Here is a 14825-nt window from a genome sequence, read left to right as displayed (position 1 = left end):
ACATGGTCCAGAACTGGTCCAGACGTGGTCCAGAACTGGTCCAGAACTGGTCCAGAACTGGTTTAGAACTGGTCCAGAACTGGTCTAGACGTGGTCCAGACGTGGTCCAGACGTAGTCCAGAACTGGTCCAGAACTGGTCCAGACGTGGTCCAGACGTGGTCACGACGTGGTCAAGAACTGGTCCAGACGTGGTCCAGACATGGTCCAGAACTGGTCCAGGCGTGGTCCAGAACTGGTCCAGACGTGGTCCAGAACTGGTCCAGAACTGGTCCAGATGTGGTCCGGACGTGGTCCAGAACTGGTCCAGACGTGGTCCAGAACTGATCCAGAACTGGTCCAGAACCGGTCCAGAACTGGTCCAGACATGGTCCAGAACTGGTCCAGAACTGGTCCAGAACTGGTCCAGACGTGGTCCAGAACTGGTCCAAAACTGGTCCAGACGTGGTCCAGACGTAGTCCAGACGTGGTCCAGACGTAGTCCAGACGTGGTCCAGAATTAGTCCAGACGTGGTCCAGAACTGGTCCAGACGTGGTCCAGAAGTGGTCCAGAACTGGTCCAGACATGGTCCAGAACTGGTCCAGATGTGGTCCAGATGTGGTCCAGAACTGGTCCAGACGTGGTCCAGAACTGATCCAGAACTGGTCCAGACGTGGTCCAGAACTCGTCCAGACATGGTCCAGAACTGGTCCAGAACTGGTCCAGACGTGGTCCAGACATGGTCCAGAACTGGTCCAGACGTGGTCCAGAACTGGTCCAGAACTGGTCCAGACGTGGTCCAGAACTGGTCCGGAACTGGTCCAGAACTGGTCCGGACATGGTCCAGAACTGGTCCAGAACTGGTCCAGACGTGGTCCAGAACTGGTCCAGACGTGGTCCAGACGTAGTCCAGACGTGGTCCAGACGTAGTCCAGACGTGGTCCAGACCTGGTCCGGAACTGGTCCAGACGTAGTCCAGACATGGTCCAGAACTAGTCCAGACGTGGTCCGGAACTGGTCCAGAAATGGTCCAGACGTGGTCCATAACTGGTCTAGACGTTGTCCAGACGTGGTCCAGACGTGGTCCAGAACTGGTCCAGACGTGGTCCAAAACTGGTGCAGAAATGGTCCAGACGTGGTGCAGAACTGCTTAAGAACTGGTCCAGAACTGGTCCAGAACTGATTTAGAACTGGTCCAGAACTGGTCCAGACGTGGTCCAGACGTGGTCCAGACGTAGTCCAGAACTGGTCCAGAACTGGTCCAGACGTGGTCCAGAACTGGTCCAGACGTGGTCCAGACGTGGTCCAGAACTGGTCCAGACGTGGTCCAGAACTGATCCAGAACTGGTCCAGAACCGGTCCAGAACTCGTCCAGACATGGTCCAGACGTGGTCCAGACATGGTCCAGACGTGGTCCAGAACTGGTCCAGACGTGGTCCAGAACTGGTCCAGAACTGGTCCAGACGTGGTCCAGACATGGTCCAGAACTGGTCCAGACGTGGTCCAGAACTGGTCCAGACGTGGTCCAGAACTGGTCCAATAGTCGTCCAGAATTGTCCAGAACTGGTCCAGACGTGGTCCATAACTGGTCCAGACATGGTCCAGAACTGGTCCAGAACTGGTCCAGATGTGGTCAAGACGTGGTCCAGACATGGTCCAGAACTGGTCAAGACGTGGTCCAGAACTGGTCCAGAACTGGTCCAGACGTGGTCCAGAACTGGTCCAGAACTGGTCCAGACGTGGTCCAGACGTAGTCCAGACGTGGTCCAGAACTGTTTCAGACGTGGTCCAGAACTGGTCCAGAACTGGTCCACAACTGGTCCAGACGTGGTCCAGACGTAGTCCAGACGTGGTCCAGAACTGTTTCAGAACTTTTCCAGAACTGGTCCAGACGTGGTCCATAACTGGTCCAGAACTGGTCCAGACGTGGTCCAGACGTTGTCCAGAACTGGTCCGGAACTGGTCCAGAACTGGTCCAGACGTGGTCCAGAAATGGTCCAGACATGGTCCATAACTGGTCTAGACGTGGTCCAGACGTGGTCCAGAACTGGTCCAGACGTGGTCCAAAACTGGTGCAGAACTGGTCCAGACGTGGTCCAGAACTGCTTCAGAACTGGTCCAGAACTGGTCCAGAACTGGTTTAGAACTGGTCCAGAACTGGTCCAAACGTGGTCCAGACGTGGTCCCGACGTAGTCCAGACGTGGTCCAGAATTCGTCCAGACGTGGTCCAGACGTGGTCCAGAACTGGTCCAAACGTGGTCCAAACATAGTCCAGACGTGGTCCAGAACTAGTCCAGACGTGGTCCAGATCTGGTCCGGAACTGGTTTAGACGTGGTCCAGACGTGGTCCATAACTGGTCCAGAACTCGTCCAGACATGGTCCAGAACTGGTCCAGACGTGGTCCAGAACTGGTCCAGTACTGGTCCAGACGTAGTCCAGACGTGGTCCAGAACTGTTTCAGAACTTGTCCAGAACTGGTCCAGACGTGGTCCATAACTGGTCCAGACATGGTCCAGAACTGGTCAAGAACTGGTCCAGACGTGGTCCAGACGTGGTCCAGAACTGGTCCAGACATGGTCCAGACATGGTCCAGAACTGGTCCAGACGTGTTCCAAAACTGGTTCAGACCTGGTCCAGACGTGGTCCATAACTGGTCCAGACCTGGTCCAGACGTTGTCCAGAACTGGTCCAGATGTGGTCCAGAACTGGTGCAGAACTGGTCCAGACGTGGTCCAGACGTAGTCCAGACGTGGTCCAGAATTAGTCCAGACGTAGTCCAGACGTGGTCCAGAATTAGTCCAGACGTGGTCCAGACCTGGTCCAGAACTGGTCCAGACGTGGTCCAGAGCTGGTCCAGAAATGGTCCAGACGTGGTCCATAACTGGTCTAGACGTTGTCCAGACGTGGTCCAGACGTGGTCCAGAACTGGTCCAGACGTGGTCCAAAACTGGTGCAGAAATGGTCCAGACGTGGTCCAGAACTGCTTCAGAACTGGTCCAGAATTGGTCCAGAACTGGTTTAGAACTGGCCCAGAACTGGTCCAGACGTGGTCCAGAACTGGTCCAGAACTGGTCCAGAACTGGTCCAGACGTGGTCCAGACGTAGTCCAGACGTGGTCCAGAACTGTTTCAGAACTTGTCCAGAACTGGTCCAGACGTGGTCCATAACTGGTCCAGACATGGTCCAGAACTGGTCAAGAACTGGTCCAGACGTGGTCCAGACGTGGTCCAGAACTGGTCCAGACATGGTCCAGACATGGTCCAGAACTGGTCCAGACGTGTTCCAAAACTGGTTCAGACCTGGTCCAGACGTGGTCCAGAACTGGTCCAGACGTAGTCCAGACGTTGTCAAGAACTGGTCCAGATGTGGTCCAAAACTGGTGCAGAACTGGTCCAGACGTGGTCCAGAACTGGTCCAGAACTCGTCCAGACATTGTCCAGAACTGGTCCAGACGTGGTCCAGAACTGGTCCAGAACTGGTCCAGAACTGGTCCAGACGTGGTCCAGACGTAGTCCAGACGTGGTCCAGAACTTGTCCAGAACTGGTCCAGACGTGGTCCATAACTGGTCCAGAACTGGTCCAGACGTGGTCAAGACGTTGTCCAGAACTGGTCCGGAACTGGTCCAGAAATGGTCCAGACGTGGTCCAAAAATGGTCCAGACATGGTCCATAACTGGTCTAGACGTGGTCCAGACGTGGTCAAGAACTGGTCCAGACGTGGTCCAAAACTGGTGCAGAACTGGTCCAGACGTGGTCCAGAACTGGTCCAGAACTGGTCCAGAACTGGTTTAGAACTGGTCCAGAACTGGTCCAAACGTGGTCCAGACGTGGTCCCGACGTAGTCCAGACGTGATCCAGAATTAGTCCAGACGTGGTCCAGACGTGGTCCAGAACTGGTCCAAACGTGGTCCAAACATAGTCCAGACGTGGTCCAGAACTAGTCCAGACGTGGTCCAGATCTGGTCCGGAACTGGTTTAGACGTGGTCCAGACGTGGTCCAGAACTGGTCCAGAACTCGTCCAGAACTGGTCCAGAACTGGTCCAGAAATGGTCCAGAACTGGTCCAGAACTGGTCCAGAACTGGTCCAGAACTGGTCCAGACGTGGTCCAGACGTAGTCCAGACGTGGTCCAGAACTGTTTCAGAACTTGTCCAGAACTGGTCCAGACGTGGTCCATAACTGGTCCAGACATGGTCCAGAACTGGTCAAGAACTGGTCCAGACGTGGTCCAGACGTGGTCCAGAACTGGTCCAGACATGGTCCAGACATGGTCCAGAACTGGTCCAGACGTGTTCCAAAACTGGTTCAGACCTGGTCCAGACGTGGTCCAGAACTGGTCCAGAAGTAGTCCAGACATGGTCCAGAACTGGTCCAGAAATGGTCCAGAACTGGTCCAGAACTGGTCCAGAACTGGTCCAGAACTGGTCCAGACGTGGTCCAGACGTAGTCCAGACGTGGTCCAGAACTGTTTCAGAACTTGTCCAGAACTGGTCCAGACGTGGTCCATAACTGGTCCAGACATGGTCCAGAACTGGTCAAGAACTGGTCCAGACGTGGTCCAGACGTGGTCCAGAACTGGTCCAGACATGGTCCAGACATGGTCCAGAACTGGTCCAGACGTGTTCCAAAACTGGTTCAGACCTGGTCCAGACGTGGTCCAGAACTGGTCCAGAAGTAGTCCAGACGTTGTCAAGAACTGGTCCAGATGTGGTCCAGAACTGGTGCAGAACTGGTCCAGACGTGGTCCAGAACTGGTCCAGAACTGGTCCAGACGTGGTCCAGACGTAGTCCAGACGTGGTCCAGAATTAGTCCAGACGTAGTCCAGACGTGGTCCAGAATTAGTCCAGACGTGGTCCAGACCTGGTCCAGAACTGGTCCAGACGTGGTCCAGACGTAGTCCAGACATGGTCCAGAACTAGTCCAGACGTGGTCCAGAGCTGGTCCAGAAATGGTCCAGACGTGGTCCAGAACTGGTCCAGAACTGGTCCAGACGTGGCCCAGAACTGGTCCCGACGTGGTCCAGAACTGGTCCAGACGTGGTCCAGACATCGTCCAGAACTGGTCCAGACGTGGTCCAGAACTGGTCCAGAACTGGTCCAGACGTGGTCCAGAACTGGTCCAGAACTGGTCCAGATGTGGTCCGGACGTGGTCCAGAACTGGTCCAGACGTGGTCCAGAACTGATCCAGAACTGGTCCAGAACCGGTCCAGAACTCGTCCAGACATGGTCCAGAACTGGTCCAGAACTGGTCCAGACGTGGTCCAGACATGGTCCAGAACTGGTCCAGACGTGGTCCAGAACTGGTCCGGAACTGGTCCAGACGTGGTCCAGAACTGGTCCGGAACTGGTCCAGAACTGGTCCAGACATGGTCCAGAACTGGTCCAGAACTGGTCCAGAACTGGTCCAGACGTGGTCCTGACGTAGTCCAGACGTGGTCCAGACGTAGTCCAGACGTGGTCCAGAATTAGTCCAGACGTGGTCCAGAACTGGTCCAGACGTGGTCCAGACGTGGTCCATAACTGGTCCAGACGTGGTCCAGAACTGTTTCAGAACTTGTCTAAAACTGGTCCAGACGTGGTCCTGAACTGGTCTGGAACTGGTCCAGAACTGGTCCAGACATGGTCCTTTACTGGTCCAGAACTGGTCCAGTCGTGGTCCAGAACTGGTCCAGAACTCGTCCAGACGTGGTCCAGAACTGGTCCAGAACTGGTCCAGAACTCGTCCAGAACTGGTCCAGACGTGGTCCAGAACTGGTCCAGAACTGGTCCAGACGTGGTCCAGAAGTGGTCCAGAACTGGTCCAGAACTCGTCCAGAACTGGTCCAGACGTGGTCCAGAACTGGTCCAGAACTGGTCCAGAACTGGTCCAGACGTGGTCCAGACGTAGTCCAGAAATGGGTCAGAACTGTTTCAGAACTTGTCCAGAACTGGTCCAGACGTGGTCCATAACTGGTCCAGAACTAGTCCAAACGTGGTCCAGACGTGGTCCCGACGTAGTCCAGACGTGGTCCAGAAACAGTCCAGACGTGGTCCAGACGTGGTCCAGAACTGGTCCAAACGTGGTCCAAACATAGTCCAGACGTGGTCCAGAACTAGTCCATACGTGGTCCAGATCTGGTCCGGAACTGGTTTAGACGTGGTCCAGACGTGGTCCAGAACTGGTCCAGAACTCGTCCAGACATGGTCCAGAACTGGTCCAGACGTGGTCCAGAACTGGTCCAGAACTGGTCCAGACGTGGTCCAGACGTAGTCCAGACGTGGTCCAGAACTGTTTCAGAACTTGTCCAGAACTGGTCCAGACGTGGTCCATAACTGGTCCAGAACTGGTCCAGACGTGGTCCAGACGTTGTCCAGAACTGGTCCGGAACTGGTCCAGAAATGGTCCAGACGTGGTCCAAAAATGGTCCAGACATGGTCCATAACTGGTCTAGACGTGGTCCAGACGTGGTCAAGAACTGGTCCAGACGTGGTCCAAAACTGGTGCAGAACTGGTCCAGACGTGGTCCAGAACTGGTTTAGAACTGGTCCAGAACTGGTCCAAACGTGGTCCAGACGTGGTCCCGACGTAGTCCAGACGTGGTCCAGAATTAGTCCAGACGTGGTCCAGACGTGGTCCAGAAATGGTCCAAACGTGGTCCAAACATAGTCCAGACGTGGTCCAGAACTAGTCCAGACGTGGTCCAGATCTGGTCCGGAACTGGTTTAGACGTGGTCCAGACGTGGTCCAGAACTGGTCCAGAACTCGTCCAGACATGGTCCAGAACTGGTCCAGACGTGGTCCAGAACTCGTCCAGAACTGGTCCAGAACTGGTCCAGACGTGGTCCAGACGTAGTCCAGACGTGGTCCAGAACTGTTTCAGAACTTGTCCAGAACTGGTCCAGACGTGGTCGATAACTGGTCCAGACATGGTCCAGAACTGGTCAAGAACTGGTCCAGACGTGGTCCAGACGTGGTCCAGAACTGGTCCAGACATGGTCCAGACATGGTCCAGAATTGGTCCAGACGTGTTCCAAAACTGGTTCAGACCTGGTCCAGACGTGGTCCAGAACTGGTCCAGACCTGGTCCAGACGTTGTCCAGAACTGGTCCAGATGTGGTCCAGAACTGGTGCAGAACTGGTCCAGACGTGGTCCAGAACTGGTCCAGAACTGGTCCAGACGTGGTCCAGACGTAGTCCAGACGTGGTCCAGAATTAGTCCAGACGTAGTCCAGACGTGGTCCAGAATTAGTCCAGACGTAGTCCAGACATGGTCCAGAACTAGTCCAGACGTGGTCCAGAGTTGGTCCAGAAATGGTCCAGACGTGGTCCATAACTGGTCTAGACGTTGTCCAGAGGTGGTCCAGACGTGGTCCAAAACTGGTGCAGAACTGGTCCAGACGTGGTCCAGAACTGGTCTGGAACTGGTCCATAACTGGTCCAGACATGGTCCTTAACTGGTCCAGACGTGGTCCAGACGTGGTCCAGAACTGGTCCGGAACTGGTCTAGAACTGGTCCAGACATGGTCCAGAACTGGTCCAGAACTGGTCCAGACGTGGTCCAGACATGGTCCAGAACTGGTCCAGACGTGGTCCAGAACTGGTCCAGAACTGGTCCAGACATGGTCCAGAACTGGTCCAGATGTGGTCCAGATGTGGTCAAGACGTGGTCCAGAACTGGTCCAGACGTGGTCCAGAACTGATCCAGAACTGGTCCAGAACCGGTCCAGAACTCGTCCAGACATGGTCCAGAACTAGTCCAGACGTGGTCCAGAGTTGGTCCAGAAATGGTCCAGACGTGGTCCATAACTGGACTAGACGTTGTCCAGAGGTGGTCCAGACGTGGTCCAAAACTGGTGCAGAAATGGTCCAGACGTGGTCCAGAACTGCTTCAGAACTGGTCCAGAACTGGTCCAGAACTGGTTTAGAACTGGCCCAGAACTGGTCCAGACGTGGTCCAGACGTGGTCCAGACGTAGTCCAGAACTGGTCCAGACGTAGTCCAGAACTGGTCCCGACGTGGTCCAGAACTGGTCCAGACGTGGTCCAGACATGGTCCAGAACTGGTCCAGACGTGGTCCAGAACTGGTCCAGACGTGGTCCAGAACTGGTCCAGAACTGGTCCAGATGTGGTCCGGACGTGGTCCAGAACTGGTCCAGACGTGGTCCAGAACTGATCCAGAACTGGTCCAGAACCGGTCCAGAACTGGTCCAGACATGGTCCAGAACTGGTCCAGAACTGGTCCAGACGTGGTCCAGACATGGTCCAGAACTGGTCCAGACGTGGTCCAGAACTGGTCCAAAACTGGTCCAGACGTGGTCCAGAACTGGTCCGGAACTGGTCCAGAACTGGTCCAGACATGGTCCAGAACTGGTCCAGAACTGGTCCAGACGTGGTCCAGAACTGGTCCAGAACTGGTCCAGACGTGGTCCAGACGTAGTCCAGACGTGGTCCAGACGTAGTCCAGACGTGGTCCAGAATTAGTCCAGACGTGGTCCAGAACTGGTCCAGACGTGGTCCAGAACTGGTCTGGAACTGGTCCATAACTGGTCCAGACATGGTCCTTAACTGGTCCAGACGTGGTCCAGACGTGGTCCAGAACTGGTCCGGAACTGGTCTAGAACTGGTCCAGACATGGTCCAGAACTGGTCCAGAACTGGTCCAGACGTGGTCCAGACATGGTCCAGAACTGGTCCAGACGTGGTCCAGAACTGGTCCAGAACTGGTCCAGACATGGTCCAGAACTGGTCCAGATGTGGTCCAGATGTGGTCAAGACGTGGTCCAGAACTGGTCCAGACGTGGTCCAGAACTGATCCAGAACTGGTCCAGAACCGGTCCAGAACTCGTCCAGACATGGTCCAGAACTGGTCCAGAACTGGTCCAGACGTGGTCCAGACATGGTCCAGAACTGGTCCAGACGTGGTCCAGAACTGGTCCAGACGTGGTCCAGAACTGGTCCGGAACTGGTCCAGAACTGGTCCAGACATGGTCCAGAACTGGTCCAGAACTGGTCCAGACGTGGTCCAGACGTGGTCCAGAACTGGTCCAGACGTGGTCCAGACGTAGTCCAGACGTGGTCCAGACGTAGTCCAGACGTGGTCCAGACCTGGTCCAGAACTGGTCCAGACGTGGTCCAGACGTAGTCCAGACATGGTCCAGAACTAGTCCAGACGTGGTCCAGAACTGGTCCAGAAATGGTCCAGACGTGGTCCATAACTGGTCTAGACGTTGTCCAGACGTGGTCCAGACGTGGTCCAGAACTGGTCCAGACGTGGTCCAAAACTGGTGCAGAAATGGTCCAGACGTGGTCCAGAACTGCTTCAGAACTGGTCCAGAACTGGTCCAGAACTGGTTTAGAACTGGTCCAGAACTGGTCCAGACGTGGTCCAGACGTAGTCCAGAACTGGTCCAGAACTGGTCCAGACGTGGTCCAGAACTGGTCCAGACGTGGTCCAGACATGGTCCAGAACTGGTCCAGACGTGGTCCAGAACTGATCCAGAACTGGTCCAGAACCGGTCCAGAACTCGTCCAGACATGGTCCAGACGTGGTCCAGACATGGTCCAGAACTGGTCCAGACGTGGTCCAGAACTGGTCCAGACGTGGTCCAGAACTGGTCCAGAACTGGTCCAGACGTGGTCTAGACATGGTCCAGAACTGGTCCAGACGTGGTCCAGAACTGGTCCAGACGTGGTCCAGAACTGGTCCACAACTCGTCCAGACATTGTCCAGAACTGGTCCAGACGTGGTCCATAACTGGTCCAGACGTGGTCCAGAACTGGTCCAGAACTGGTCCAGATGTGGTCAAGACGTGGTCCAGACATGGTCCAGAACTGGTCCAGACGTGGTCCAGAACTGGTCCAGAACTGGTCCAGACGTGGTCCAGAACTGGTCCAGAACTGGTCCAGACGTGGTCCAGACGTAGTCCAGACGTGGTCCAGAACTGTTTCAGAACTTGTCCAGAACTGGTCCTGACGTGGTCCAGAACTGGTCCAGAACTGGTCCAGACGTGGTCCAGAACTGGTCCAGAACTGGTCCAGACGTGGTCCAGAACTGGTCCGGAACTGGTCCATAACTGGTCCAGAACTGGTCCAGACGTGGTCCAGACGTTGTCCAGAACTGGTCCAGACGTGGTCCAGACGTGGTCCAGAACTGGTCCAGAACTGGTCCAGACGTGGTCCAGACGTAGTCCAGACGTGGTCCAGAATTAGTCCAGACGTGGTCCAGACGTGGTCCAGAACTGGTATGGAACTGGTTTAGAACTGGTCCAGACGTGATCCAGAACTGGTCCAGACGTGGTCCAGAACTGTTTCAGAACTTGTCCAGAACTGGTCCAGACGTGGTCCAGAACTGGTCCGGAACTGGTCCAGATGTGGTCCAGAACTGTTTCAGAACTTGTCCAGACGTGGTCCAGAACTGGTCTGGAACTGGTCCAGAACTGGTCCAGAACTGGTCCAGACGTGATCCAGAACTGGTCCAGAACTGTTTCAGAACTGGTCCAGAACTGGTCCAGACGTGGTCCAGAACTGGTCCAGAACTGGTCCAGATGTGGTCAAGATGTGGTCCAGAACTGGTCCAGAACTGGTCCAGACGTGGTCCAGAACTGGTCCAGAACTGGCCCAGACGTGGCCAGATGTAAATGTCCCAGATGTGACACGCCTGGAACTGTTGTCACTTTGAATTCAAAACTGGTCCATAACTGGTCCAGAACTGGTCCAGACGTGGTCCAGACGTTGTCCAGAACTGGTCCAGACGTGGTCCAGACGTGGTCCAGAACTGGTCCAGAACTGGTCCAGAACTGGTCCAGACGTGGTCCAGACGTAGTCCAGACGTGGTCCAGAATTAGTCCAGACGTGGTCCAGACGTGGTCCAGAACTGGTATGGAACTGGTTTAGAACTGGTCCAGACGTGATCCAGAACTGGTCCAGATGTGGTCCAGAACTGTTTCTGAACTTGTCCAGAACTGGTCCAGACGTGGTCCAGAACTGGTCCGGAACTGGTCCAGATGTGGTCCAGAACTGTTTCAGAACTTGTCCAGACGTGGTCCAGAACTGGTCTGGAACTGGTCCAGAACTGGTCCAGAACTGGTCCAGACGTGATCCAGAACTGGTCCAGAACTGTTTCAGAACTGGTCCAGAACTGGTCCAGACGTGGTCCAGAACTGGTCCAGAACTGGTCCAGATGTGGTCAAGATGTGGTCCAGAACTGGTCCAGAACTGGTCCAGACGTGGTCCAGAACTGGTCCAGAACTGGCCCAGACGTGGCCAGATGTAAATGTCCCAGATGTGACACGCCTGGAACTGTTGTCACTTTGAATTCATTCCAGCTTTATTTGTATCGCTGTGCTTTACAACAAAGTCGTCTCAGAACACTCTTGCAGACCCATCAGTTCCAGCCGATTCATAATCAATAACCGAGTGAAGGAAAACCAACAGATCGCATCCTAACTTGGAGCCGACCCCCCCATCCTGAGCTGCCAGAGGTGACAGCAGAATTTCAGGGTGAGAAAAAATGTAAACAATATTTTTGTTGAAGTTGAAGCTGCAAATCCAGCTGTTAATGAAAACAGTTAATGAGACGACCCAGTTTCTGGATCTGGACCGGTCTCTGGATCTTTCAAAGTCCAGTTTTATGGATTTAGTCAGCTTACCCGGCCGTCAATGGTGAAGTGTTTCCAGGACCGGGCCTCCTGGGTGCTGATATTCTGGTACAGCTGGAAGGAACCTTCAGTCCATCTGTAGATACCCGAACCAAGCTGAGTATTTCTGATGGAGGAGACAGGACTGTTACCATGGAGACAGAGGAGGAGACAGGACTGTTACCATGGAGACAGAGGAGGAGACAGGACCGTTACCATGGAGACAGAAGAGGAGACAGGACGGTTAACATGGAGACAGAGGAGGAGACAGGACTGTTACCATGGAGACAGAGGAGGAGACAGGACTGTTACCATGGAGACAGAGGAGGAGACAGGACTGTTACCATGGAGACAGAGGAGGAGACAGGACTGTTACCATGGAGACAGAGGAGGAGACAGGACCGTTACCATGGAGACAGAAGAGGAGACAGGACCGTTAACATGGAGACAGAGGAGGAGACAGGACGGTTAACATGGAGACAGAGGAGGAGACAGGATGGTTACCATGGAGACAGAGGAGGAGACAGGACTGTTACCATGGAGACAGAGGAGGAGACAGGACTGTTACCATGGAGACAGAGGAGGAGACAGGACCGTTACCATGGAGACAGAAGAGGAGACAGGACTGTTACCATGGAGACAGAGGAGGAGACAGGACGGTTACCATGGAGACAGAGGAGGAGACAGGACTGTTACCATGGAGACAGAGGAGAAGACAGGACGGTTACCATGGAGACAGAAGAGGAGACAGGACGGTTACCATGGAGACAGAGGATCAGTACCTGTTGGCTGCAGCCATGAAGAGACCTTCAGACGGGATGGAGAAGACCTCAATGTCAAAGGTTTCAGAGCGGGTGTACAGGTCCTGGTAGTCCTCCACGTAGTCCAGACGCTCCTGGTCTGCAGCATCAGAGGAAGGGGAAGAGAGATGAAGTTGAGGGGTTGATAGAGACAGGACAAGTCCAGAAAGATGGTCAACATCCTGTCATGTCAGGACTTTTCTAAGGATTCTGGATCTGAACATGTTTTAAATCCGAGGTGGGACCAGATGTGATGATTTCAGCAACCTGAATGGATCTAACCTGCAGAGTCTGGACCCTGTTCTGAAACACTGGCCTGGACCTAGACCTCATGCTGATCACTGGTGTTCTTACCTTTTCACCCAGTGTGGTCCAGCCCTGCAGCAGCAGCAGCATGGTGGTCTGGCTGCTGTGTTCCAATGAGCACGTCGGAATTCTTATTTTATTTTTCTGTTTGTTTCAATTAAATGTTCATATTCTAGAATAGACCAGAGGACGACTCACGTCCCCCCCCCAGGAGGACAAAGCCAACAACTGTCAGGAGCACCAGAGATGAAGAAGCTAAATATAAACCATGTAGTTGAGCTAAAAGCAGAAAGACAGAAAGAAAACTACCAGCTGTTGGTGAATAAACCTGCAGGACGACTCGGTGTCACATGCAGAACATACAGAGTGGAAAGTTCATGTCAATGTGGCCCCGCCCACACCACGTGGCCCCTCCTACACCACGTGGTCCCCTCCTACACAATGTGGCCCCGCCTACACCACGTGGTCCCCTCCTACACAATGTGGCCCCGCCTACACCATGTGGTCCCCTCCTACACAATGTGGCCCCGCCTACACCATGTGGTCCCCTCCTACACAATGTGGCCCCGCCTACACCATGTGGTCCCCTCCTACACAATGTGGCCCCGCCTACACCATGTGGTCCCCTCCTACACAATGTGGCCCCTCCTACACCACGTGGTCCCCTCCTACACAATGTGGCCCCGCCTACACCACGTGGTCCCCTCCTACACAATGTGGCCCCGCCTACACCATGTGGTCCCCTCCTACACAATGTGGCCCCGCCTACACCATGTGGTCCCCTCCTACACAATGTGGCCCCGCCTACATAAAGACAAGACGCAGGGCAGCAGAAACCCAAATCCCGGGCAACCGGCAGCCATCCCTGAGCACAGACAACAACCGCTGTGCTCTGTAGCCAACCGTGCACCCACCCAGGGCAGACAGAGCGCACTCCTCGGGGCCCCAAAAACCCAAACCAACCCCCCCCCCCCCAAACCCCCAACCCCCAGTGGCGGCCAGACCACACTCCAGGGCAACAGTGGCGCTCCCTGAGAATCAGACCTGGGAAGTGGGCTTTCCTCCAGAAGGGGAGCCGCCAGCAGTAGCTGATGTGATCTAAGAGGAGAACCTGACTCACTCTGCAGCAGTTGCCTCCAGGTGGACCCGTCACAGATGGACAGACTTCTCCTCTGAGCGTTAAACCACATCTGGCCCTGTTCTGGTCCAGAACATGGAGGACGAGTCCCAACCGTCACCCTGGCCTCTGCCTCTGTAACACAAACATAACCAGGTAAAGGATGAAAGATGATCAGTCTGAGACCTGCAGGACTCCATCAAGGAGCTTGTTTATCCAACAGAGAAACCGACGGCCTCACAGGTTAACCCCGTTATGTATCATCTGGACTTACTCGCAGTCTTTTCCCTCCATCCCTTCCCAGGCCCCGACTCACACACTAACCCCGAAGAAGCTTGATTCCCTGGTTCTGATCCCTGCTCGTCTCCTGGACTCCTCGGCTCAACATCCCGGTTTTGAACCCTTGCCTGTCTCACGGATCATCCCATGAGCTGCCTCACCAACAGCTTGGTCATACCTTCTTCATTTTTTTCCTGTTTGGTGAATAAACTTGGGACATCGAGAAGCATCTGGTCTTCGGATCTCAGAGCTCTGACAGGACAATGATGGTGCAGAAGCTCCGACAGGTACGAAGGTACCAGACCATTTAGACATTTAAAAACCAAAAGTAAAAATTTAAAAACTGGACTAGAAGAGATGGGCAGCTGGTGAAGAGAAGGCAGTACAAGGGTCACACCGTATTTTCCCCGTTAACAGGCGACCAGCCGAGTCCTGGACCAGCAGAGTCCTGGACAGCCGAGTCCTGGACCAGCCGAGTCCTGGACCAGCTGAGTCCTGGACAGCCGAGTCCTGGACAGCCGAGTCCTGGACCAGCCGAGTCCTGGACAGCCAAGTCCTGGACAGCCGAGTCCTGGACAGCCGAGTCCTGGACAGCCGAGTCCTGGACCAGCAGAGTCCTGGACAGCCGAGTCCTGGACCAGCCGAGTCCTGGACCAGCTGAGTCCTGGACAGCCGAGTCCTGGACAGCCGAGTCCTGGACCAGCAGAGTCCTGGACAGCCGAGTCCT

At 54.8% G+C, this 14825-nt stretch overlaps 1 protein-coding gene across 1 annotated transcript in view; it reads right to left on the bottom strand.

Moving 5' to 3' along the window:
- Window positions 1-14825, bottom strand: part of tspeara (thrombospondin-type laminin G domain and EAR repeats a) — a gene marked incomplete at both ends in the record, with an annotated part of 289634 nt that overhangs the window by 237834 nt on the left and 36975 nt on the right. The window contains 3 exons of the mRNA XM_079254282.1: window positions 11609-11723; window positions 12379-12496; window positions 13823-13954. Coding sequence (XP_079110408.1) covers window positions 11609-11723; window positions 12379-12496; window positions 13823-13954 — 365 coding nt within the window. The remainder of the gene's footprint in view (window positions 1-11608; window positions 11724-12378; window positions 12497-13822; window positions 13955-14825) is intronic.

The sequence above is a fragment of the Telmatherina bonti genome (genome assembly GCF_933228915.1).
Source record: "Telmatherina bonti genome assembly, chromosome: 15".
NCBI lineage: Eukaryota > Metazoa > Chordata > Actinopteri > Atheriniformes > Telmatherinidae > Telmatherina > Telmatherina bonti.
Note: the sequence above shows the minus strand (reverse complement) of the source record. Positions and strands in the feature narration are given on the sequence as shown.